The sequence below is a fragment of the Clavelina lepadiformis genome, chromosome 5, assembly GCF_947623445.1.
Source record: "Clavelina lepadiformis chromosome 5, kaClaLepa1.1, whole genome shotgun sequence".
NCBI lineage: Eukaryota > Metazoa > Chordata > Ascidiacea > Aplousobranchia > Clavelinidae > Clavelina > Clavelina lepadiformis.
The window spans coordinates 21,590,406-21,616,025 of record NC_135244.1 but is presented as its reverse complement, the minus strand read 5'-3'; the positions used below and the strand labels follow the sequence as shown (position 1 = coordinate 21,616,025).

The 25,620-nt window shown below is 38.3% G+C and overlaps 1 protein-coding gene and 1 pseudogene across 1 annotated transcript in view; both read right to left on the bottom strand.

Moving 5' to 3' along the window:
* The window catches only part of LOC143459118 (uncharacterized), a 239,056-nt gene that overhangs the window by 12,284 nt on the left and 201,152 nt on the right, over positions 1-25,620 (bottom strand). The window contains exons 36-46 of the mRNA XM_076956097.1: positions 23,288-23,449; positions 21,215-21,370; positions 20,873-21,028; positions 16,439-16,600; positions 12,581-12,742; positions 10,350-10,511; positions 7,913-8,074; positions 5,557-5,718; positions 3,826-3,987; positions 3,165-3,326; positions 27-188 (exon numbers count right to left, since the gene is read on the bottom strand). Coding sequence (XP_076812212.1) covers positions 27-188; positions 3,165-3,326; positions 3,826-3,987; positions 5,557-5,718; positions 7,913-8,074; positions 10,350-10,511; positions 12,581-12,742; positions 16,439-16,600; positions 20,873-21,028; positions 21,215-21,370; positions 23,288-23,449 — 1,770 coding nt within the window. The remainder of the gene's footprint in view (positions 1-26; positions 189-3,164; positions 3,327-3,825; positions 3,988-5,556; positions 5,719-7,912; positions 8,075-10,349; positions 10,512-12,580; positions 12,743-16,438; positions 16,601-20,872; positions 21,029-21,214; positions 21,371-23,287; positions 23,450-25,620) is intronic.
* On the bottom strand, positions 17,343-20,039 carry LOC143458707 (uncharacterized; annotated as a pseudogene).

The following is a 25,620-nucleotide window of genomic DNA, read 5'->3' as shown; positions in this document are numbered from 1 at the left end:
AACATCCAAGAGTGCTACATACTTACCGGTTCAGGTAGCTTAGAGATAGCATCGGATATGGATTTTATTCCAGATGCACTGATCTTGCACCAGCCAATATGAAGCTCCTCGATCTTGCCGAGACAAGTCGAAATATGAGATGCTTCGTCGTTACCGAGATTATTGGAGGAAAGATAAAGCTTCTTCATCTGTAAAACAATATGCTGTAGATGAAGAGCAAGGAATTGTATTTTCAATCACATGAGTTGTCCAATATCAAAGCAAGGTATCAAAGGTTGGTATGGGAGATTTGCTGTTGAAAATAAAGTTGTTGTTATGACGTTATAACTTTAAAAATCTCTAGATAAAGAAACATTTTCAAATCAAATGTAAGTTAACTGCCAACAGTATTTGCAACACAAAATACATAAAATTGCCATGACCAAAATAAATACAACGTCATAAGCATTCTAATTAGATTCTGTAATAACAGCAGAGGTAATTCATGGATCAGCCAACTTATTTATTTGAGATCTTAGATATATATATATATTTCGCATAAACGGTATCATCAGTGTCTGTACAAGGAACTACAGAAGCAAAAAATATAAAAATAACAATATAGGTAAAAGCATAAACTATAAGCCAAAATCGGACGCTATTCGGCATTTCCGCTAACGAAAATAAGACCAATTTTGCTACAGTCACTACCTAAAAGTTACAAAATACGAAGGTAGGTCTGGTTACTATAAAGCAAACAGCAAAATTGATCCGGCAAAATAAACTAGCTTAGTCAAATGACGCGAAAAATAAAAAAACAATTCGCATAATTACCAAATAATGAAAATTAATATGTCACAAAGCAAAGCTAACTAAAAATCACACTAGACTGGCGTTAGGGCGATGTTTTGTAGCGGACAGGTCTAGAAGGAGCTAAGCCTGCATCTCGTCAGTAAATCAACATTTTCGCTTAGACATTTTCAAGAGTAAAACAATAACAAAGTTTAATCCAGGGATGTCCAACCTTTCATTATAGTGGGCCGCATTGTCACTTGAAATAATTCAATGGGCCGCAGAACCTATTAAATTTCAAGAAAAATGGATACATAAAGAGCTGACTGGTACATTTTAATTAGGCTAAGATTCAAAGTTCAAAATACTACTTGGAGTGAAAATGACTAGCGGGCCGCACAAAAATCTCAGGTGGGCCGCAGGTTGGACATCCCTGGTTTAATCTTTAGCACTAAACAAATTCTTGGAGCCAGCTCTTTTCTTAGAAGCGATGTTAAAAGCAACGCTCTTTTTTTTCTTTTTTAGCAACGTAATTATACGGAATGGGGCTGCTCTTACCAACGTTTGGTGTATATTACGCTGTTACAAAACCTACTTTTTGGGGATATTTTATGCACATCAAAACATGGATGACTAGATTTTTTATCTCCCTGTACTCGCTATGGAAACGCAATTGAAATGCGATCGATATCCTCAGCTCTTGGCGCACATTGCCAAATTTCGAAACCGCAAGAGCAAAAAACAACGCTTGTACAGTGACCTCAGAACCGTTCTTTGATGACTATTGCTATGATCATAAATCAAGTATGGAAGGTATGGCAGTGACACTGCTAAAGTGATATCACATTGCCCGAAGCAAACGAGAAATATAACTTTCGCGTTTCGTGCAAAAGTAGATCACACACTACGTCGATAAAGTTATAATAAGTAATAAAGTTTGGGAAAACCGAAAACTTTTGTGAGAAAATAAGTCCAATTGTGTGAAAAGAAAACTCAATAATAAGTAATTACTTGTGATATAAACCTGCTTTGCCAATAAACAACAATGAAAGCAAAGCGAGCGGAAGCAGAAAAATTTACGGAATTACTTACCATCATGTGGCACTTAAATTACGTAATTAAACTTTGAGTTACGTGCAACACTATATGTAATGAATAAAGAAATGACTGCTTTGAGACTAACTTCACGCGCATTTTTGCTCCGAAATGTTTATCGAAAAACATGAACAAAAAACACGAAACACTAAACATGTCAGAATCTTGTCATGGCGGTCCGATATAAAAGCTTTGTTTTATAAGTCGACAGCAAAGAGTCGACTTGTCATCACAGCGTTGTATTTCAAAGTCCCATGTTTTCAAAGAACAAAAGACTTATATCAAGCAACAATTGCCGCGGGACTTTTGTTTATCTCGACAATATTACCATCGGCGGTAATGCACAGCAAGAACATAACATTAATTAATTGCAACTTAGCTGTGTCAACTTAAAGCGTAACTGCAACTGCAACGCTAAAACAAGTTGGTCTTAAAATAAAGTAATAATTGTGTAATTAACGTTTTCGTAAGTCATTCAGCCCAAAACTCTTCCAGTAAGAAGAAATCAATTTGTGAATTTCGCATTTTTTGCGTCCCGGCCATCTTCAAAAATAATCCGAAACGTTGCAAAGTCTCAATTGTAAATCGGCTGAATTAACTTTAACAAACCATTTACGTACTTTGAATTTTACCCATTTATAGTATTATGACGTAATATAGGCCAATCCTACACAAGTTAAATATAGCTGAGCCATTACGTTCGTTTGCAAATTTAAATCGAAGATTAACTTGCTACATAACTACAGCGTTGAAATATTAAAAACATCCAGCTCGGTGGTGGATAGATTTAAAGCATACAAGTAGCAATTAGGCAAACTCTGTCCCACAGTCGACCTCGCTATCAAACATTGTGACGTTAAAGGCGGTTACAATCAGTCAAACACCGCAAACAACGTGATTGATGGCTGGTGTTTGATACACGAATAGTCGTACAGCGACAGGTTTACATTTACGCGTTTTATGTTTTCTAAAAACGTTGTATAAAGTGTGTCAGTGGAAATAATATGAATAACTTCTTCCGTTAGAAACTGCTATGAGCGTGGCAGTGACAAAACGCGATTCTCGCTTTATGTGAAATGGAATTACTTTTATATTTCATTTGTTAGTTTCAATTGTGACGTATGTAATCGACGAAAGCATGAAATTAAAACAGGCATCGGATAATAATTCAGCACAAAGTAATGACGAAACACAAGACTTCACAAAGTTTAGATTGTTCTGAAAAAATTAAACTTGCAAAAAACATAGAGTCCGTGTTTTAGTCAATAAACCAACAACCAAGAGTGCTACATACTTACCGGTTCAGGTAGCTTAGAGATAGCATCGGATATGGATTTTATTCCAGATGCTCTGATCTTGCACTCGCCAATATCAAGCTCCTCGATCTTGCTGAGACAAGTCGAAATATGAGATGCTCCATCATCACCGAGATTATTGTCCCAAAGATGAAGCTTCTTCATCTGTAAAACAAGATGCGGTAGATGAAGAGCAAGGAATTGTATTTTCAATCACATGAGTTGTCCAATATCAAAGAAACAATGCTTGGTATTGGTGATTTGCTGTTGAAAAAAAAATGTTGTTATGAACCTATAATTTACAAAAACTCGAGAAAAACGAAAATTCTACAGAACAAATTGGTAACCACATAGTAATTGATTACCAACAGTATTCGCAAGACAAAATCCATAAACATAAATAGAAACTGCTATGTGCGTGGCAGTGACAAAACGCGATTTTCGCTTTATGTAGGATGGAATTACTTCTATATTTCATTTGTTAATTTAAAGTGTGACGTAACAATGCAGCTGAAACGGGCATCAGATAATAATTCAGCACAAAGTAATGACGAAACACAAGACTTCACAAAGTTTAAATTGTTCTGAAATAATTAAATTTGCAAAAAACATAGAGTCCGTGTTTTAGTCAGCAAACCAACAACCAAGAGTGCTACATACTTACCGGTTCAGGTAGCTTAGAGATAGCATCGGATATGGATTTTATTCCAGATGCACTAATCTTGCACTCGCCAATATGAAGCTTCTCGATCTTGCTGAGACAAGTCGAAATATGAGATGCTCCATCATCACCGAGATTATTGTCCCTAAGAACAAGCTTCTTCATCTGTAAAACAATATGTTTTAGAATGGGTAGTTGAAGAGCAAGGAATTGTATTTTTATATTAATATAATATATTTAAGACAAAAACTAATAAATAAAAAGCTGTAAGCATTCTAATTAGTTTCCATAATAACAACAGAGGTAGTTCATGGATCTGAGAACTATTTTTTTTGGTTCTTAGATAAATATATTTTGTATACACGGCATCATCAGTGTCTATATGACGAAACATATAAACAACAAATATAAAAATAATAATATAGGTGAGAAAAAGCGTAAGAAGGTGGGTGAAAGCATAACCTATAAAGCTAAAAACGTTAAAAGCAGTAAACTGTAAAATGCTTAAATCAGGGCGAACAGCTTTCCTATCAGACAAATAGCACGTTATCACTGCGATAAAGTCAATCCACTAGCACTATGAGTAACCAAAGCGGGAAATCAATGGCATGCGCAGTAAAAAATTGGTGAGGTGTAATCGTTATTTTATCTTGGGAAGCAATGTGTCTTGTATGTTTATGTCAGCAAGTAAATAGCTCACGCAATTAAATTCGGCATTATCAAAGAAGGTCACTTTGTCGCATTCTGCTAAGTCCAGTTTATTAATGAGAAAGCTATTATGGTCGCACAAAAATGGGTTCTCAGGGCTGCCTTGTCCTCTTGGTATTCTTTGCTGGCATTTTTGCAAAACCATCTACCATCCATCTACGCGCGTTCCATCTGCAAGTAAAATTGTTCTTCATTTGACCCACGTAAATGACGTTGCATAAGCGGCATGTGGCTGTGTACATACCGTAATCTTGGCAAGTAAGAGATTGATTAAGGTGGATGACCCAAGTGGGGGCGGGATAAATATCGTTTCCATGACCATGTTTATGTGTTTTCCGTGGTTGCCACACAATGCACATTGGCCACACGGCTTGAAAAAGCTTTGTTCTCGTTTCAGTCGCCGTATATGCTAAAAATTTGCGATTTTCATGGTTTTGCTGGACTTGTGTTTTAGACCAACCAGAGGCCAGCCTGGCCGATGTTGTTATTAGTATGGGGCTTACCCTTAACAAATACCGCGTTAAAAACTTGCAGATCGCATGTTTTATTGTTTAGGTTAGCTGAGGGTTACTATATCTGAAAAGGCCAAATTCCTGACTGTCTCAGTGACCAACTTTTGCGACACCAGGCAGACGCTATTCGGCATTTCCGCTTAACGAAAATAAGACCAATTTTGCTACATTCACTACCTAAAAGTTACAAAATACAAAGGTACGTTGTATAAAGTGTGTCAGTGAAAATAATATGAATAACTTCTTCCGTTAGAAACTGCTATGTGCGTGGCAGTGACAAACGTGATCCTCACTTTATGTAAAATGGAATTACTTTTATATTTCATTGTTTGACTGAATTCATTTCTTAATTTCAATTGTGACGTATGTAATCGACGTGAGCATGCAGCTGAAACAGGCATCGAATAATAATTTATCACAAAGTTTAGATTGTTCTGAAATAATTAAATTTGCAAAAAACATAGAGTCCGTGTTTTAGTCAGCAAACCAACATCCAAGAATGCTACATACTTACCGGTTCAGGTAGCTTAGAGATAGCGTCGGATATGGATTTTATTCCAGATGCACTGATATTGCACTTGTTAATATGAAGCTTCTCGATCTTGCTGAGACAAGTCGAAATATGAGATGCTCCATCATCACCGAATTCATTGCGACAAAGATTAAGTTCTTTCATCTGTAAAACATAATGCTGTAGATGAAGAGCAAGGAATTGTATTTCAGGTCTTTTAAGTTGTCTGATGTCAAAGCGACATTGCTTGGAAATGGTGATTTGCTGTGGAATTAAATAATTGTTGTTATGACGTCGTAATTTACAAAATCTCGAGTAAAACATAAAATCTACAAAACAAATGAAAATTGATTACCAACCGTATTTGCATAACAAAAATACATAAACATGCCATGACCAAAATAAATACAACGTCATAAGCATTCTAATTAGTTTGTATAATAACAGCAGAGGTAGTTCATGAATCTGCCAACTAATTTATTTTGGATCTTAGTCGTACATATTTCGCCTAAACGGCATCATCAGCGTCTATATGAGGAAACATATAAACAACAAATATAAAAATAATAATATAGGTGAGAAAAAGCGTAAGAAGGTGGGTGAAAGCATAACCTTTAAAGCTAAAAACGTTAAAAGCGGTAAACTGTAAAATGCTTAAATCAGGGCAAACAGCTTTCCTATCAGACAAATAGCACGTTATCACTGCGATAAAGTCAATCCACTAGCACTATGAGTAACCAAAGCGGGAAATCAATGGCATGCGCAGTAAAAAATTGGTGAGGTGTAATCGTTATCTTATCTTGGGAAGCAATGTGTCTTGTATGTTTATGTCAGCAAGTAAATAGCTCACGCAATTAAATTCGGCATTATCAAAGAAGGTCACTTTGTCGCATTCTGCTAAGTCCAGTTTATTAATGAGAAAGCTATTATGGTCGCACAAAAATGGGTTCTCAGGGCTGCCTTGTCCTCTTGGTATTCTTTGCTGGCATTTTTGCAAAACCATCTACCATCCATCTACGCGCGTTCCATCTGCAAGTAAAATTGTTCTTCATTTGACCCACGTAAATGACGTTGCATAAGCGGCATGTGGCTGTGTACATACCGTAATCTTGGCAAGTAAGAGATTGATTAAGGTGGATGACCCAAGTGGGGGCGGGATAAATATCGTTTCCATGACCATGTTTATGTGTTTTCCGTGGTTGCCACACAATGCACATTGGCCACACGGCTTGAAAAAGCTTTGTTCTCGTTTCAGTCGCCGTATATGCTAAAAATTTGCGATTTTCATGGTTTTGCTGGACTTGTGTTTTAGACCAACCAGAGGCCAGCCTGGCCGATGTTGTTATTAGTATGGGGCTTACCCTTAACAAATACCGCGTTAAAAACTTGCAGATCGCATGTTTTATTGTTTAGGTTAGCTGAGGGTTACTATATCTGAAAAGGCCAAATTCCTGACTGTCTCAGTGACCAACTTTTGCGACACCAGGCAGACGCTATTCGGCATTTCCGCTTAACGAAAATAAGACCAATTTTACTACATTCACTACCTAAAAGTTACAAAATACAAAGGTACGTTGTATAAAGTGTGTCAGTGAATATAATATGAATAACTTCTTCCGTTAGAAACTGCTATGAGCGTGGCAGTGACAAAACGCGATCCTCACTTTATGTAAAATGGAATTACTTTTATATTTCATTGTTTGACTGAAATCATTTCTTAATTTCAATTGTGACGTATGTAATCGACGTGAGCATGCAGCTGAAACAGGCATCGAATAATAATTTATCACAAAGTAATGACGAAACACAAGACTTCACAAAGTTTAGAACGTTTAGATCAGAGGTGACGAACATGCGGCTCGCAAATCGGTTTGACAATCGCTCTTGCATGGCAAAGCATTCCGGCGAGACCAGCAGTCTTAAACTTTCTTTGACCTGTTTCTAATCTTTGCGCAATGCGATATCAAAAGCTGATAGCACGATTGAGTCGCAGCAGTATGTCTTCAATAGATTTCCGCACTTAACCACGTATTTTTTTGCGGCCGCGGAGCAGCTAAAAACCTGCCGAATGAATCGGTTGCGCTTGAATGATAATTATTATTATGCATGAGGTTTTATTAATTCCGCTTGTTGTTCGTTGCTGTTGATGAACAATTTCTTTTTTCGTATCTAAAAGATTTCATATTATGACTAAAAATTTGTGCGGCCCACTTACTCAGCTGTAACTGAAAGTGGCCCGTGACAGCAAATAGGTTCGTCACCTCTGGTTTAGACAGTTCTGAAATAATTAAACTTCCAAAAAAACATAGAGTCCGTGTTTTAGTCAGTAAACCAACAACCAAGAGTGCTACATACTTACCGGTTCAGGTAGCTTAAAGATAGCATCGGATATGGATTTTATTCCAGATGCACTGATATTGCACTCGCCAATATTAAGCTCCTCGATCTTGCTGAGACAAGTCGAAATATGAGATGCTCCACGATCACCGAGATTATTGTTCCAAAGAACAAGCTTCTTCATCTGTAAAACAATACGTTGTAGATGAAGAGCAAGGAATTGTATTTTTAAATTAATACATTATATTAAGACTAAAATAAATACAACGCTGTGAGCATTCTAATTAGTTTCAATTATAACAGCAGAGGTAGTTCATGGATTTGCCAACTAATTTTTTTTTGATTCTTGGATATATACAGTATATTTCGCATATACGGCATCATCGGCGTCTATATGAGGAAACATAGAAACAACAAATATAAAAATAATTATAAGAGGTGAGTGAAGCATAAAAACTATAAAGCTAAAAATGTTAAAACCAGTCAAATGTAAAATGCTTAAATACAAAGTTAATTCACAGCGAACAGTTTTCCTATCCGACAAATAGCACAATATCTTTATGATAAAGTCGGTCCACTAGTACTATGAGTAACCGAAACGGCGAATTAGTGGCATGCAATGTGAACAATTGGTGAGGTGTAATCGTTATCTTATCTTGGGAAGCAATGTGTCTTGTATGTTTATGTCAGCAAGTAAATAGCTCACACAATTAGCTTCGGCATTGTCAAAGAAGGTCACTTTGTCGCATTCTGCTATTTCAGGTTTAATAATGAGAAAACTATCATGATGGCACAGAAATGAGTTCTCAGGGCTGTCTTGTCATCTTGGTATTCTTTGCTGACACTTTTGCCAGGCCACATATGCGCGTTCCATCTGCAAGTAAAACTGTTCTACATTTGACCACGTAAATGACGTTGCATTAGCGGTGGCTATGTACATACCTTAATCTCGGCAAGCAAGAGATTGATTAAGGTGGATGATCCCATTGGTGGCGGGGTAGATGTCGTTTTCATGACCATGTTTATGTGTTTTCCGTGGTTGCCACACAATGCACATTGGCCGCACGGCTTGAAAAGGCTTTCTTCCCGTTTCATATGAACTGTTTGATGTGCCAACTAACGGTAATTGATCAGTATGTTACCCAACGTTCGAGGACGCTTGTAAGTCACGGTGGCAAGTGGTTTAAGAGACCTTTCTTGCTTCGTCGAACTGTAGAGTGCGAGCTAGTCCGTATGGCTCTGATAACGTTATGTAAGTTTCTACGCTTTCCATCGTCATTCTTGTCATCGTCCTATTCTGACCATTTACTCTCGTTACATGAAAAGATTTGTTGAACTACTTTCCTTGGGAAAGGAAACGCCAAACACTTTTCTATTAACCTTTGGTGGGCAGCGGTGAAATCTGTGTTGGTTTCACTCAACCTACGGAGCCTTTTTGCTTCTCCATAAAATATGAATTTGAAAACACGAACCGGATGGTGTGACTTTCTGTGTAAAACTTCCTTATGATAAAGATTAAACGGCCTTTGTCAGTGGGCTTGGCGTAATTTTTCGCTATAAAGCTACAGTCCCAAATTGCCGTTTTTCGGAAACGCAATGGCCAAAATAAAGCACTTACAAATCTAGAAGGTTGGTAATATCCATTCCGTCTATTGCTGTAATCATTGATGACAGGTGTAAGCAAAACATAACTCTTCAAAATAGAGTTCCATGAAAGGTTCTTTAACATTTACAACAAATAATGACAAGCAATTACTGTTGTAGTTAAACATATGTTCTACAACACAAATTTGCTACATTCGAATGCGGTTGGTGTTGGAATATGTACTGGAGTGTAAATATTTTTGAAAATAGTGAAGCCATTGCGTTCGTTTGCAAATATAATTCCAACATTAATTTACTTCAAAACTACAGTATTGAAATAGAAAACATCAGGCCCCATGGTGGAGAGAATTGAAGCATACAAGTAGAAATTAGGCGAACCCGGCCGGCAATCGATCAAGCTGTCAAACATTGTGACGTTGAAGGCGGTTAAACAACAGTCAAACAGCGTAATTGATGGCTCATGTTTGATACACGACGAGTCGTACAGAGACAGGTCTACATTTACGCGTTTTACCTGTTATAAACGTTGTATAACGTGTGTCAGTGAAAATAGTATGAATAACTGCTTCCGTTAGAAACTGCTAACTGCATGGCAGTGACAAAACGCGATCCTCGCTTTATATGAAATGGAATTACTTTTATATTTGATTATATTTCGTCAATTTCAATTGTAACGGATGTAATCGACGTGAGCACGCAGTTTAAATAGACATCGGATCATAATTTAGCACAAAGTAATGACGAAACACAAGACTTCACAAAGTTTAGATTGTTCTGAAATAATTAAATCTGCAAAAAACATAGAGTCCGTGTTTTAGTCAGCAAACCAACAACCAAGAGTGCTACATACTTACCGGTTCAGGTAGCTTAGAGATAGCATCGGATATGGATTTTATTCCAGGTGCACTAATCTTGCAATAGCCTATATCAAGCTCCTCGATCTTGCTGAGACAAGTCGAAATATAAGATGCTCCATCATCACCGAGATAATTGCCACTAAGATAAAGCTTCTTCATCTGTAAAACAATATGTTTTAGAACGGGTAGTTAAAGAGCAAGGAATTGTATTTTTATATTAATATAATATATTTAAGACAAAAAATAAATAAAAAGCTGTAAGCATTCTAATTAGTTTCCATAATAACAGCAGAGGTAGTTCATGGATCTGAGAACTATTTTTTTTTGGTTCTTAGATAAATATATTTTGCATACACGGCATCATCAGTGTCTATATGACGAAACATATAAACAACAAATATAAAAATACTAATATAGGTGAGAAAAAGCATAAGAAGGTGGGTGAAAGCATAACCTATAAAGCTAAAAACGTTAAAAGCGGTAAACTGTAAAATGCTTAAATCAGGGCAAACAGCTTTCCTATCAGACAAATAGCACGTTATCACTGCGATAAAGTCAATCCACTAGTACTATGAGTAACCAAAGCGGGAAATCAATGGCATGCAAAGTAAAAAATTGGTGAGGTGTAATCGTTATCTTATCTTGGGAAGCAATGTGTCTTGTATGTTTATGTCAGCATGTAAATAGCTCACGCAATTAAATTCGGCATTATCAAAGAAGGTCACTTTGTCGCATTCTGCTAAGTCCAGTTTATTAATGAGAAAGCTATTATGGTCGCACAAAAATGGGTTCTCAGGGCTGCCTTGTCATCTTGGTATTCTTTGCTGGCATTTTTGCAAAACCATCTACCATCCATCTACGCGCGTTCCATCTGCAAGTAAAATTGTTCTTCATTTGACCCACGTAAATGACGTTATATAAGCGGCATGTGGCTGTGTACATACCGTAATCTTGGCAAGTAAGAGATTGATTAAGGTGGATGACCCAAGTGGGGGCGGGATAAATATCGTTTCCATGACCATGTTTATGGGTTTTCCGTGGTTGCCACACAATGCACATTGGCCACACGGCTTGAAAAAGCTTTGTTCTCGTTTCAGTCGCCGTATATGCTAAAATTTTGCGATTTTCATGGTTTTGCTGGACTTGTGTTTAGACCAACCAGAGGCCAGCCTGGCCGATGTTGTTATTAGTATGGGGCTTACCCTTAACAAATACCGCGTTAAAAACTTGCAGATCGCATGTTTTATTGTTTAGGTTAGCTGAGGGTTACTATATCTGAAAAGGCCAAATTCCTGACTGTCTCAGTGACCAACTTTTGCGACACCAGGCAGACGCTATTCGGCATTTCCGCTTAACGAAAATAAGACCAATTTTGCTACATTCACTAGCTAAAAGTTACAAAATACAAAGGTACGTTGTATAAAGTGTGTCAGTGAAAATAATATGAATAACTTCTTCCGTTAGAAACTGCTATGTGCATGGCAGTGACAAAACGCGATCCTCACTTTATGTGAAATGGAATTACTTTTATATTTCATTGTTTGACTGAATTCATTTGTTAATTTCAATTGTGACGTATGTAATCGACGTGAGCATGCAGCTGAAACAGGCATCGAATAATAATTTATCACAAAGTAATGACGAAACACAAGACTTCACAAAGTTTAGAACGTTTAGATCAGAGGTGACGAACATGCGGCCCGCAAATCGGTTTGACAATCGCTCTTGCATGGCAAAGCATTCCGGCGAGACCAGCAGTCTTAAACTTTCTTTGACCTGTTTCTAATCTTTGCGTAATGCGATATCAAAAGCTGATAGCACGATTGAGTCGCAGCATTATGTCTTCAATAGATTGTCGCACTTAATCTACGTATTTTTTTGCGACCGCGGGAGCAGCTAAAAACCTGCCGAATGAATCGGTTGCGCTCGAATGATAGTTATTATTATGCATGAGGTTTTATTAATTCCGCTTGTTGTTCGTTGCTGTTGATGAACAGTTTCTTTTTTCGTATCTAAAAGATTTCATATTATGACTAAAAATTTGTGCGGCCCGCCAACTCAGCTGTAACTGACAATTAACTTACTCAGCTGTAACTGAAAGTGGCCCGTTACAGCAAATAGGTTCGTCACCTCTGGTTTAGACAGTTCTGAAATAATTAAACTTCCAAAAAAACATAGAGTCCGTGTTTTAGTCAGTAAACCAACAACCAAGAGTGCTACATACTTACCGGTTCAAGTAGCTTAGAGATAGCATCGGATATGGATTTTATTCCAGATGCACTGATATTGCATTTGCCAATATCAAGCTCCTCGATCTTGCTGAGACAAGTCGAAATATGAGATGCTCCATCATCACCGAGATTATTGCCCCAAAGATCAAGCTCCTTCATCTGTAAAACAATATGCGGTAGATGAAGAGCAAGGAATTGTATTTTTATAGTAATATAATATATTAAAACTAAAATAAATACAACGCTGTGAGCATTCTAATTAGTTTCTATAATAACTGCAGAGGTAGTTCACGTATATGCCACCTAATTTATTTTGGTTCTTAGACAAATATATTTTCCATAAACGGCATCATCAGCGTCTATATGAGGAAACATAGAAACAAGAAATATAAAAATAATAATTTAGATGAGAAAAAGCATAAAACTTATAAAGCTGAAATGTTAAAACCGGTAAGATGTGAATGCTTAAATACAAAGTTAAATCACGGCGAACAGCATTCCTATCAGACAAATAGAACGTTTTTACTGTGATAAAGACAGTCCACTAGTACTATGAGTAACGGAAACGGCAAATCAGTGGCATGCGATGTAAAAAATTGGTGAGGTGTAATCGTTATTTTATCTTGGGAAGCAATGTGTTTTGTATGTTCATGTCAGCAAGTAAATAGTTCACACAATTGGATTCGGCATTGTCCAACCGCCTTTTTGAGTTTTTCTACGATCGTCACCTTGTAGCATTCTGCTATGTCAGGTTTATTAATGAGAAAGCTATTATGATGGCACACGAAATAATTTCTCAGGGCTGCCTTGTCATCTTGGTATTCTTTGCTGGCATTTTCGCAAAACCATATATGCGCGTTCCATCTGCAAGTAAAACTGTTCTTCACTTGACCCACGTAAATGACGTTGCATAAGCGGCATGTGGCTGGGTATACATACAGTAATCTCGGCAAGTAAGAGTTTGACTAAGGTGGATGATCCCATTGGAGACGGGGTAGATGTCGTTACCATGACCATGTTCATGTGTTTTCCGTGGCTGCCACACAATGCACATTGGCCGTACGAGTTGGAAAGGCTGTGTTCACGTTTCATATGAACTGTTTGATGCGCCAGCTCACGGTAATTGATCAGTATGTTACCCAACGTTCGAGGGCGCTTGTAAGTCACGGTGGCACTTGGTTTAAGAGACCTTTCTTGCTTCGTCGAACTGTAGAGTGCGAGCTAGTCCGTATGGCTCTGGTAACATTATATAAGTTTCTACGCTTTCCATCATCATTCTTGTCATCGGCCTAATCTGATCATTTCCTACCGTTTGAAAAGATTTGTTGAACTAGTTTCCTTGGGAAATGAAACGCCAAACACTTTTGTTTTAGCCTTCGGAGGGCAGCGGTGAAATCTGTGTTGGTTTCACTCAACATACGGAGCCTATTTGCCTTTGCATAAAATATGAATTTGAAAACACGAACCGGATGGTGGGACGTTCTGTGTAAAAATACCTTATAATAAAGATTAAGCGGCCTTGGTCAGTGGGCTTGGCGTAATCTTTCGCTATAAAGCTTCAGTCCCAAATTGCCGTTTTTGGGAACCGCAATGGCAAAAATAAAGCACCTAAAAATCTAGAAGGTTGGTAATAACCTTTCCGTCTATTACTGTAATCATTGATGACAGGTGTAAGCAAAACAAAACTCTTCAAAATTAAATTGCATGAAAGTTTCTTTAAGATTTACAACAAATAATGACAAGCAACTACTGTTGCAGTTAGACACACGTTTTACAACGCAAATGTGCTACATTCGATTGCGGTTGGAAAATGTACTGGGGTGTAAATATTTTTGGAAATAGTGAAGCCATTACGTTCGTTTGCAAATATAAGTCAAAGATTAATCTACTTCAAAACTACAGCATTGAAATAGAAAACATCAGGCCCCATGGAGGAGAGATCTAAAGCATACAATAAGAAATTAGGCGAAGTCGGTCCGACGGTCGACCTCGCTGTCAAACATTGTGACGTTGAAGGCGGTTAAACAACAATCAAACAGCGGAAACAACGTGATTGATGGCTGGTGTTAGATACACGAATAGTCCTACAGTAAACCCACCACACCACACCACAGGTTTCCATATCACTCTCCTGTCCTAGCCAGACCATTATTTGGTAGTAAACCCTTAGACAGTGAAATTTTGTTGATGACTCAGTAGGTGGTAGGCGTTCTGGTGTCAAAAATGATTGGGAAGAGACTACTTTTTTTCTTAGTACTCTGTAGCGCAGTGACGAGAGGGAATCCGTCCGCGTGCCCCCAAAAATCACAGCCATCGCTTGACAACCTTCGTTCACAATGGATGCTGCTGTCGGCTTTGGAAGAAGGAAGTAATTGGCACAGTCTTTCAGAGTAGCATCACCCTTCACCAGCTTGTGAAAGACAGATTTCTTACCCACACCAAAGATTCTTGATGTTGTGTCACATCCAATGTAGGCATGTAGAAAAAGTAACTGGGAACATAATTCTTCACCCATCACCATTTTCAGTTCATTTATATTATATATGATACACTTTGTCAGCATTTACCTTGTCGAAACGGAAATATAGATCTTTGTTTGCTCGTTGCGCATAATGAAGGAGCAGGACCAACCGATCTGTGTATTCTCCAATCAACGTTGTCGAGTGTGACACTGCACTAAGAACAGCAGCCTTCACAATCGGAACATCAACTTTTGTAGGAATTTTTTTGGGGTTCAAGCCAAAAATTTCATATATTGACCCGACTAATAAGATAACTGCCAACAGTATTTGCAAGACAAAAATTCATAAACATGCCACGACCAAAACAAATATAATGCCATAAACATTCTAATTAGTTTCTATAATAACAGCAGAGGTAGTTCATGGATATCCCAAGTAATTTACTTTGGTTCTTAGATGTATATATTTCGCATAAACGGCTTCATCACCGTCTATTTGAGGAAACATAGAAACAAAAAATGTTAAAACCGGTAAAATGTAAAATGCTTAAATACAAAGTTAATTCACGGCGAACAGCATTCCTATCAGACAAATAGCACTTTATCACTGTGATAAAGACAGTCCACTAGCACTATGAGTAACCGAAGCGGCGAATTAGTGACATGCGATGTAAAAAATTGGTGGGGTGTAATCGTTATTTTATCTGGGGAAGCAATGTGTCTTGTATGTTTGTGTCAGCAAGTAAATAGCTCACGGAATTAGTTTCAGTATTGTCAAAGAAGGTCAACTTGTAGCATTCTGTTGTTTCAGGTTTATTAATAAGAAAGCTTTTATGATGGCACAGAAATGAGTTCTCAGGGCTGCCTTGTCATCTTGGTATTCTTTGCTGACACTTGTGCAAAACCACATATGCGCGTTCCATCTGCAAGTAAAACTGTTCTTCATTTGATCACGTAAATGACGTTGCATTAGCGGTGGCTACGTACATACCGTAATCACGGCAAGTAAGAGAGTGATTTAGGTGGATGATCCCCTTGGTGGCGGGATAGATGTCGTTTTGATGACCAAGTTTATGTGTTTTCCGTGGTTGCCACACAGTGCATATTGCCCGTACGAGTCGGAAAGGCTGTGTTTCCGTTTCATATGAACTGTTTAGTTAGAATTAGTTACTGTTGATGAACAATTTCTTTTTTCGTTTCTAAAAGATTTCAAAGTATGACTAAAAAGTTGTGCGGCCCCCGGCTTACTCAGCTGTAACTGACAAAGTGGCTCGCGACAGCGAATAGGTTCGTCACCCCTGGTTAAAATTGTTCTGAAATAATTAAATTTGCAAAAAAACATAGAGTTCGTGTTTTAGTCAGTAAACCAACAACCAAGAGTGCTACATACTTACCGGTTCAGGTAGCTTAGAGATAGCATCGGATATGGATTTTATTCCAGATGCACTGATCTTGCACTGGCCAATATAAAGCTTCTCGATCTTGCTGAGACAAGTCGAAATATGAGATGCTCCATCATCACCGAGGCCATTGAAGGAAAGACAAAGCTTCTTCATCTGTAAAACAATATGCGGTACATGAAGAGCAAGGAATTGTATTTTTAAAATAATATATTATATTAAGACTAAAATAAATACAACGCTGTGAGCATTCTAATTAGTTTCTATAATAACAGCAGAGGTAGTTCATGGATCTGCCAACTAATTTATTTTGGTTCTTAGATAAATATATTTTGCATAAACGGCATCATCAGTGTCTATATGAGAAAACATAGAAAGAACATATATAAAAATAATAATAAGAGGCGAGTGAAGCATAAAAACTATGAAGTTAAAAATGTTAAAACCGGTAAAATGTAAAATTCTTAAATACAAAGTTAAATCAGGACGAACAGCTTTTCTATCAGACAAATAGCACATTATCACTGTGACAAAGACAGTCCACTAGTACTATGAGTAACGGAAGCGGAGAATTAGTGACATGCCATGTAAAAAAAATCGGTGAGGTGTAATCGTTATCTTATCTTGGGAAGCAATGTGTCGTGTATGTTTATGTCAACATGTAAATAGCTCACGCAATTAGCTTCGGCATTGTCAAAGAAAGTCACCTTGTAGCATTATGCTATGTTAGGTTTATTAATGAGAAAGCTATTATGATGGCACAGAAATGGATTCTCAAAGCTGCCTTGTCATCGTGGTATTCTTTGCTGGCATTTTCGCAAAACCACATATGTGCGTTCCATCTGCAAGTAAAACTGTTCTTCATTTGACCACGTAAATGACGTTGCATAAGCGGTGGCTACGTACATACCGTGATCTCGATAAGTAAGAGATTGATTAAGGTGGATGACCCCAGTGGTGACGGGGTAGATATCGTTTTCATGACCATGTTCATGTGTTTTCCGTGGTTGCCACACAATGCACATTGGCCGCACGAGTTGGAAAGGCTGTGTTCCCATTTCATATGAACTGTTTGATGCGCCAAATAACGGTAATTGATCAGTATGTTACCCAACGTTCGAGGGCGCTTGTAAGTCACGGTGGCAAGTGGTTTAAGAGACCTTTCTTGTTTCGTCAACTGTAGAGTGCGAGCTACTCCGTAAAGCTCAGGTAACTTTACATATGTTTGTACGCTTTCCATCGTCATTCTTGTCATCGTCCTATTCTGACCATTTCCTCTCGTTTGAAAAAGTTTGTTGAAATAGTTTCCTTGGGAAACGAAACGCCAAACACTTTCCTTTTAGCCTTTGGAGAGCAGTCCAATTGTGCAAAAACAAAACTCAATATTAAGTAATTACTTGTGATATAAACGTGCTTTGCCAATAACCAACAACGAAAACAAAACGCGTGGAAGAAGAAAAATTTACGGAATTACTTACCACAATTTGGAACTTAAATTACGTAAATAAATTTTCGGTTACGTGCAACACTATGTGTAGCAAATAAAGAAATGGCTGCTTCGAGACTAATTTCACGCACATTTTTGGTGCGCAAAGTTAATGGAGAAAAATGTGTCAAAAAATACGGAACACTAATAATGTCAGAACCTTGTCATTACTTGTGATATAAAGCTGCTTTGCCAATAAACAAAAATGAAAATGAAGCGAACGGAAGCAGATCATCGTTCGTTTCTGACCATTTACTCTCGTTTCATGAAAAGATTTGTTGAAATAGTTTCATTGGGAAATGAAATGCCAAACACTTTTCTTTTAGCTTTTGATGGGCAGCGGTGAAATCCGTGTTGGTTTTATTCAACCTGCGGAGCCTTTTTCCCTCTGCATAAAATATGAATTTGAAAACATGAACCGGATGGTGGGACGTTCAGTATAGGAATAGCCGGCCATAGGCAATGGGCTTGACGTAATCATTGGTTAAAAAGCTACAGCTGGCCTCTGTTGAAGAGTGATGGAGCACGTCTATAGGCTTTAAGAGGTTTTAATTATCTACTGTCATCTTTATTTTTTGGAACCTCAAATCTAGGTGGTTTTAACCAAATCTTGTTTCTAAAGCATTTTCAATGCTGTTGATATTTGCCCCGTCGTATGATAGCGAGATAATATCATCGATAAATCTTTTAACAGCTCTGCTTTTTAAAAACTGTTCTGCAAAGGTGAAATTAATTAATACAATTCAATGTTGGTAAAAGATACAGAACGTATGTTGCCTGTAATGACGCCATCGTGTTGCTTATAAACCCATGTCGATGTTGTAATATAACATTGTCTAAACAAAACATAATTAATGTCGTGAGATAGAACTTGCCTTCCGCTGTATTCCAACAAAGCTTTGCTAACTTATTTTGACGAGATTTATGAATATGTTGGGATAGAAACTCTGTACGTCAGCTGCTACAACAAGTAAGTTCTGTTGAATTCTTGTGCGGGTGGATTTGTGTGATTGAACTTTTTTACAATTACCGAGTTCCTGAAGGCAACGTCGATTGTCTATAGCAATATTCATAATACTTAACATTTACTGTCTGCAATATGTGTTCAAGAAAGGCCGTGATTCTGCCGTGATTCTGAAGATAATGTTGACGGTGTTTACAATTTTCATTCAATTTACTTTTTCAGTATTTAACACTTATTAACTGCAATACGTGTTTAAGAAAGGACGTGATTCTGGACGTCGTGATCTGACCAGCAGACTGCAGCAAACGAACCGGAATGACCTGTATCGACGTGTTGTCCAGCTCTCCCTGGGCATCTTGTGTGTTTGGAACAAAGGATGTGCGTAGGCAGGTGTATTATAGGTAGGTTATATGGTGTATTGTATTGTAGGCAGAGGTGGGTACGAGACCGCTCTTTTTTAGGAGCAATCTTTTGAATGGCTGTTGTAGAAATGCACTCGGGATCACGTAGGTCCTTGCAGCCGTGTTGTAGATTGCGACGCGGTTGGACTCGAAGGCTGCAGCAGAGGGGCAGGATCGAGGCATTCAGCAACGCTACTCTCTGCAGATGTGGTTGCCCGGGCCCTGGTCCTTGCAATTTCTTGTGCCACGTAAAGGTCTTGTTGCTTTTGACGTAAGGAGTCTTGGGCGGCCTGGTTAGCTTCTTGGAATCGTCGCTCAGTTTCCTGCTGGATGTCCTTGCCTTTTCCCGTTCAGCTGTTTCTTGGGCTTGCCGCTTTTTCGTGTTTCGTAGATGCGTTGGGCCTCCTTCTGGGCGGTTCAGCCGCTCTCAAGTTTACTTTGCTGCGCAGTTGCTCGCTGCGAACGCTGCTTGCGTCGCCAAAAATCCTACGATCGGATACGTCAGAGACCGCTGCAAAACAATCAGTGAAATCCCAATCAGTGGTCTCACATTTTTGTCTGTCGGAGATTCTCGTCAGCGATGTCACCCTGGAATAAAAAAGCGTCAAGCAATTCCTGATAAATGTCATTGATTTTGACTTCAACACGCGGAGAGGCTCCCTCTTTCTTCATCATATACGCCTCAGCGCGGGTATGGGCTGCCTGTAGGTCTTTGTATAATCGGGAAACATTTTCGGAGTCCATGTTCTAATGGCAAATTACAAACGGAAATGAGACAAACACAACAAAGGAGATGAGGGTCGAGAAAAGCGACTAACGAACAGAAAGACAAGACAACGACGTACTTCTTCGGCCAAAAAAAAGGCAAACAAACAAACAATGACAACGGAAAAGTTAGCAAAAGAAAATGGCGTCAACGGCCTATAAATAACGAGACGGAAAGAAGTTCGAATAGAAAATCCTGAAGATCGGTAGGTTAGAGATCAGGCTTCGCTGTCGTCTTGGTTAAAAAATTTTGAAACTTTGGTCAGCAGCTAAAACGATGTTACGGAAAGGTTCCGCTTGTGGGTTTGCGCACTCCTCGTGGACACGCACCTGTTATGAAGTGACTTTATTTCCTTTTGCATCACGAGATAAATAGTTTAAGCTCTGGCTGAACCCAGACGAAATGATGACCAGAGTGAAGCAAAGCAAAAGTGCGAGGTTTATAAGAAAGGAACGCAGAAAATGTAAACTGAGTTAGCGAGTGGCGAGGAAGTAGAAATAAGGTGATTTTACGTTTCACGGTTTTCGAAAAAGAGGTGAAATAAAATTTCACAGTCAGGTCAACGAATTGCATTGTTTCAAAGTTCAGCCCAGTAGACTGAGATGACAAACACAACTTAACACTAGAACTGCAAGTAATTAAATATTTGAACCTCATGGCAAGCTACTGCATATAAAATCTGCGTGATAAAAAACCAGTCCTGGAAGGGCACTTTAACATGATCAAGGCCAGTTTGAAAAACTAACAAAATCTTTGCACAACATTTCGGCCTTAACAAAATCTATGGTAATATTTATGCAAAATGACAAACCGGTTCAGGTAGCTTATTGACAGTTGCAGCTAATGCTTCCCATCCAACCGGTGTCAGGCCAAGGTTTCTGAAGTTGCCATTGCCAAGCAGGTCTAAGCCACAACGTAACACATTTGATCGATTCATCTCATCATAATTGAAGTTCAATACTTTTGGCTGTGGATTCGAAACAAATCAGGATTTAATACAATGCTAAAAATTATAAATAAATAAATAAATCGTTTATCGTTTTAATTTACTGCAGTATTTCACATTGCTTAGTGCAAATAAAATTATATGTAACATCCTGGTGGTAAGGATATTGCCTACAGGCATTTTTACCATAAAAACAAACAATCTTACCAGGTTTGAACAATTTTTTATATGTTTTGTTATTACACGAACTCCTTCCTCAGTGATGTTGCAATTAGTCATGTAAAGTTTTTCGATCTTATCAAGGCAAGACATAATAAATGGAACTCCAGCAAATTTATTACCACTCAGATTGAGGTAACGTATCTATCACAAAAATCAAAGCATTAAAAGCATAGCAACAGATGCTTACGTAAAGTGCTTTGTGACAAACACTTTACTAGGACTTGTTTTCGTCACTTCTTTCACAATAGTTTCGACTCTTGAAGATCGAACAGTTATATAATTAGAATCGATGATCATTAGCCTAATATACAGCTAATAATCATTGTCTGTATCACAGTGATCAAGAAGATTTACAACCGGTAAGACGTAAAATGCTGTGTTCAGCCGCCTTTTTTAACTTTTTTTCTACGAACGTCACCTTGTAGCAAACTGCTATGTTAGGTTTATTAATGAGAAAGCTATTATGACGGCACAAAAATGAGTTCTCAGGGCTGCCTTGTCATCTTGGTATTCTTTGCTAGCTTTATTTGCCAAGCCACATATGCGCGTTCCATCTGCAAGTAAAACTGTTCTTCATTTGACCACGTAAATGACGTTGCATAAGCGGCATGTGGCTGCGTACATACCGTAATCTCTGCAAGTAAGAGATTGATTAAGATGGATGACCCCCGTGGGGACGGAATAAATACCTTTTCCATGACCATGTTTTTGTGTTTTCCGTGGTTGCCACATAATGCACATCGACCACACGGCTTGAAAAGGCTGTGTTCTCGTTTTAGTCGCCGTATATGCTAAAATTTTGCGATTTTCATGGTTTTGTCGGACTTATGTTTTAGAGTTTAGACCAATCAGAGGCCAGCCTGGCCGATGTTATAATTAGTGTGGGGTTTACCCTTAGCAAATACCGCGTTAAAAACTTGCAGATCGCATGTTTAGGTTAGCCTAGGGTTACTATATCTGAAAAGGCCAAATTTCTGACAGTCTCAGTGACCAACTTTCGCGACACCAAGCGGACACTATTCGGCATTTGATAGCAGCCTATTTTCTTACATCCTTACACAAGTAGCAATTAGGCGAACCGGCGGGCAGTCGACCACGTTGTCAAACATTGTGACGTTGAAGGCGGTTAAAAAGAGACAAAGAACGCAAACAACGTGATTGATGGCTGGTGTTTGAGACACGAATAGTCGTACAGCGACAGGTTTACATTTACACGTTTGACCTTTTCTAAAAACGTTGTATAAAGTGTGTCAGTGAAAATAATATGAATAACTTCTTCCGTTAGAAACTGCTATGTGCGTGGCAGTGACAAAACGCGATTCTTGCTTTATGTAAAATGGAATTATTTTCCTATTTAATTGGATGATTTCAATTTGTGACGTATGTAATCGACGTAGCCAAGCAGTTGAAACAGGCGTCGGACAATTTTAATTTATCACAAAGTAATGATGAAACAAAAGACTTCACAAAGTTTAGAACGTTTAGATCAGAGGTGACGAACATGCGGCCCGCAAATCGGTTGGACAATCGCTCTTACATAGCGAAGTAATCCGGCGAAGTCAGCAGTCTTCAACTTTGTTTGACCTGTTCCTAATTTTTGCGCAATGCGATATCAAAAACTGATAGCACGATTGAGTCGCAGCAGTATGTCTTCAATAGACTGCACACGGATTTTTTCGATTCGAGATTCGATTCGATTTTTTCGATTTTCGAATTTTTTCGCACACGGATTTTTTCAGGCCGCGGGGGCAGCTAAAAACTTGCCGAATGAATCGGTTGCGCTTCAATGCTAATTATTATTATGCATGATTTTTATTACTTTCGCTTGTTGTTCGTTACTGTTGATGAACAATTTCTTTTTTCGTTTCTAAAAGATTTCAAAGTATGACTATAAAGTTGTGTGGCCGGCTTACTCAGCTGTAACTGACAAAATGGCTCGCGACAGCGAATAGGTTCGTCACCTCTGGTTAAGATTGTTCTGAAATAATTAAATTTGCAAAAAACATAGAGTCCGTGTTTTAGTCAGTAAACCAACAACCAAGAGTGCTACATACTTACCGGTTCAGGTAGCTTAGAGATAGCGTCGGATATGGATTTTATTCCAGATGCACTGATATTGCACTGGCTAATATCAAGCTCCTCGATCTTGCTGAGACAAGTCGAAATATGAGATGCTCCATCATCACCGAGATTATTGTCATAAAGATCAAGCTTCTTCATCTGTAAAACAATATGCGGTAGATGAAGAGCAAGGAATCGTATTTTTATATTAATATATTATATTAAGACTAAAATAAATACAATGCTGTAAGCATTCTAATTAGTTTCTATAATAACAGCAGAGGTAGTTCATAGATCTGCCAACTAATTTATTTTGGTTCTTAGATAAATATATTTCGCATAAACGGCATCATCAGTGTCTATATGAGGAAACATAGGAACAACTAATATAAAAATAATAATAAGAGGTGAGAAAAAGCATAAAAACTATAAAGCTAAAAATGTTAAAACCGGTAAAATGTAAAATGCTTAAATACAAAATTAAATCACGACGAACAGCTTTCATATCAGACAAATAGCACGTTATCACTGTGATAAAGGCAGTCCACTAGTACTATGAGTAACCAAAGCGGCGAATCAGTGGCATGCGATGTAAAAAATTGAAGAAGTGTAATCGTTATCTTATCATGCGAAGCAATGTGTCTTGTATGTTTATGTCAGCAAGTAAATAGTTCACGCAATTAGATTCGGCATTGTCGAAGAAGGTCACCTTGTAGCATTCTACTATGTTAGGTTTATTAATGAGAAAACTATTATCATGGCATAAAACTGAGTTCTCAGGACTGCCTTGTCATCTTGGCAGTCTTTTCTGACACTTGTGCAAAGCCACATATGCGCGTTCCATCTGCAAGTAAAACTGTTCTTCATATGACCCATGTAAATGACGTTGCATAACCGGCATGTGGCTGCGTACATACCGTAATCTCTTTCAGTAAGAGATTGATTAAGGTGGATGATCCCATTGGTGACGGGGTAGATGTCGTTTTCATGACCATGTTTATGTGTTTTCCGTGGTTGCGACATAATGCACATTGCCCGTATGGCTTGAAAAGGATGTGTTCCCGTTTCATATGAACTGTTTAATGCGCCAGCTCACGGTAGTTGATCAGCATGTTACCCAACGTTCGAGGGCGCTTGTAAATCACGGTGGCAAGTGGCTTAAGAGACCTTTCTTGTTTTGTCAACTGTAGAGTGCGAGCTAGCCCGTATGGCTCTGGTAAGTGGTAACGTTATGTAAGTTTGTATGCTTTCCATCGTCATTCTTGTCATCGTCCTATTCTGACCATTTACTCTCGTCTGAAAAGGTTTGTTGAAATAGTTTCCTTGGGAAATGAAACGCCAAACACTTCTTTTTTAATCTTTGGTGGGCAGCGGTGAAATCTGTGTTGGTTTCATTCAAACTGCAGACTTTCTGCCTCTCTATAAAATACGAATTTTTAAACATGAACCGGATGGTGTGACTGTCAGTATAGGAATAAACGGCCATATGTAGTGGGCTTGATATAATCATTGGTTATAAATGTAAGGCTGGCCTGTGTTGAAGAGTGATGGAGCACGTCTAAAAACTCGAGGTCTTCATAATTATCCACCGCCACGTTTATTTTCTAGGTGGTTTTAACCAAATCCTATTTGTAAAGCATTTTCGATGTTGTTGATATTTACCTCGTCATATGATATCCAGAAAATATCACCGATAAATCTCTCGAACAGCTCTGCTTTTTGAAAACTGTTTAGCTTATTGGAATTGTCGCTCAGCTTCCTGCTGGATGTCCTTGCCTTTTCCCCGTTCAGCTGTTTCTTGGGCTTGCCGCTTTGTCGTGTTTCGTAGATGCGTTGGGCCTCCTGCTGGGCGGTTCACCCGCTCTGAAGTTTACTTTGCTGCGCAGTTGCTCGTTGCGAACGCTGCTTGCTGTGCTGTGGATGGACGTAGGCTTACAATCGGATACGTCAGGGACCGCTGCCAAGCGTTCAGTGAACTCCCGATGAGTGGTCTCACATTCTTGTCTTTCGAGATTCCGGTCAGCAATTGTAATTGTAATAATTGTGTAATTAACGATTTCATAAGTCATTCAGCCCAAAACTCTTCCAATAGGCAGAAATTTTTTTTTGAAATTTCGCCTTTTTTGGGTCCCGGCCATCTTCAAAAATAATCCGAAACGTTGCAAAGTCTTAATTGCAAATCGGCTGAATTAACTTCAACAAACCATTCACGTACTTGCGATTTTAACCTTTTATAGTATTATGACGTAATATAGGCCAATCCTTCACAAGTTAAATATAGCTGAGCCATTACGTTCGTTTGCAAATTTAAATCGAAAGCTAACTTGCTA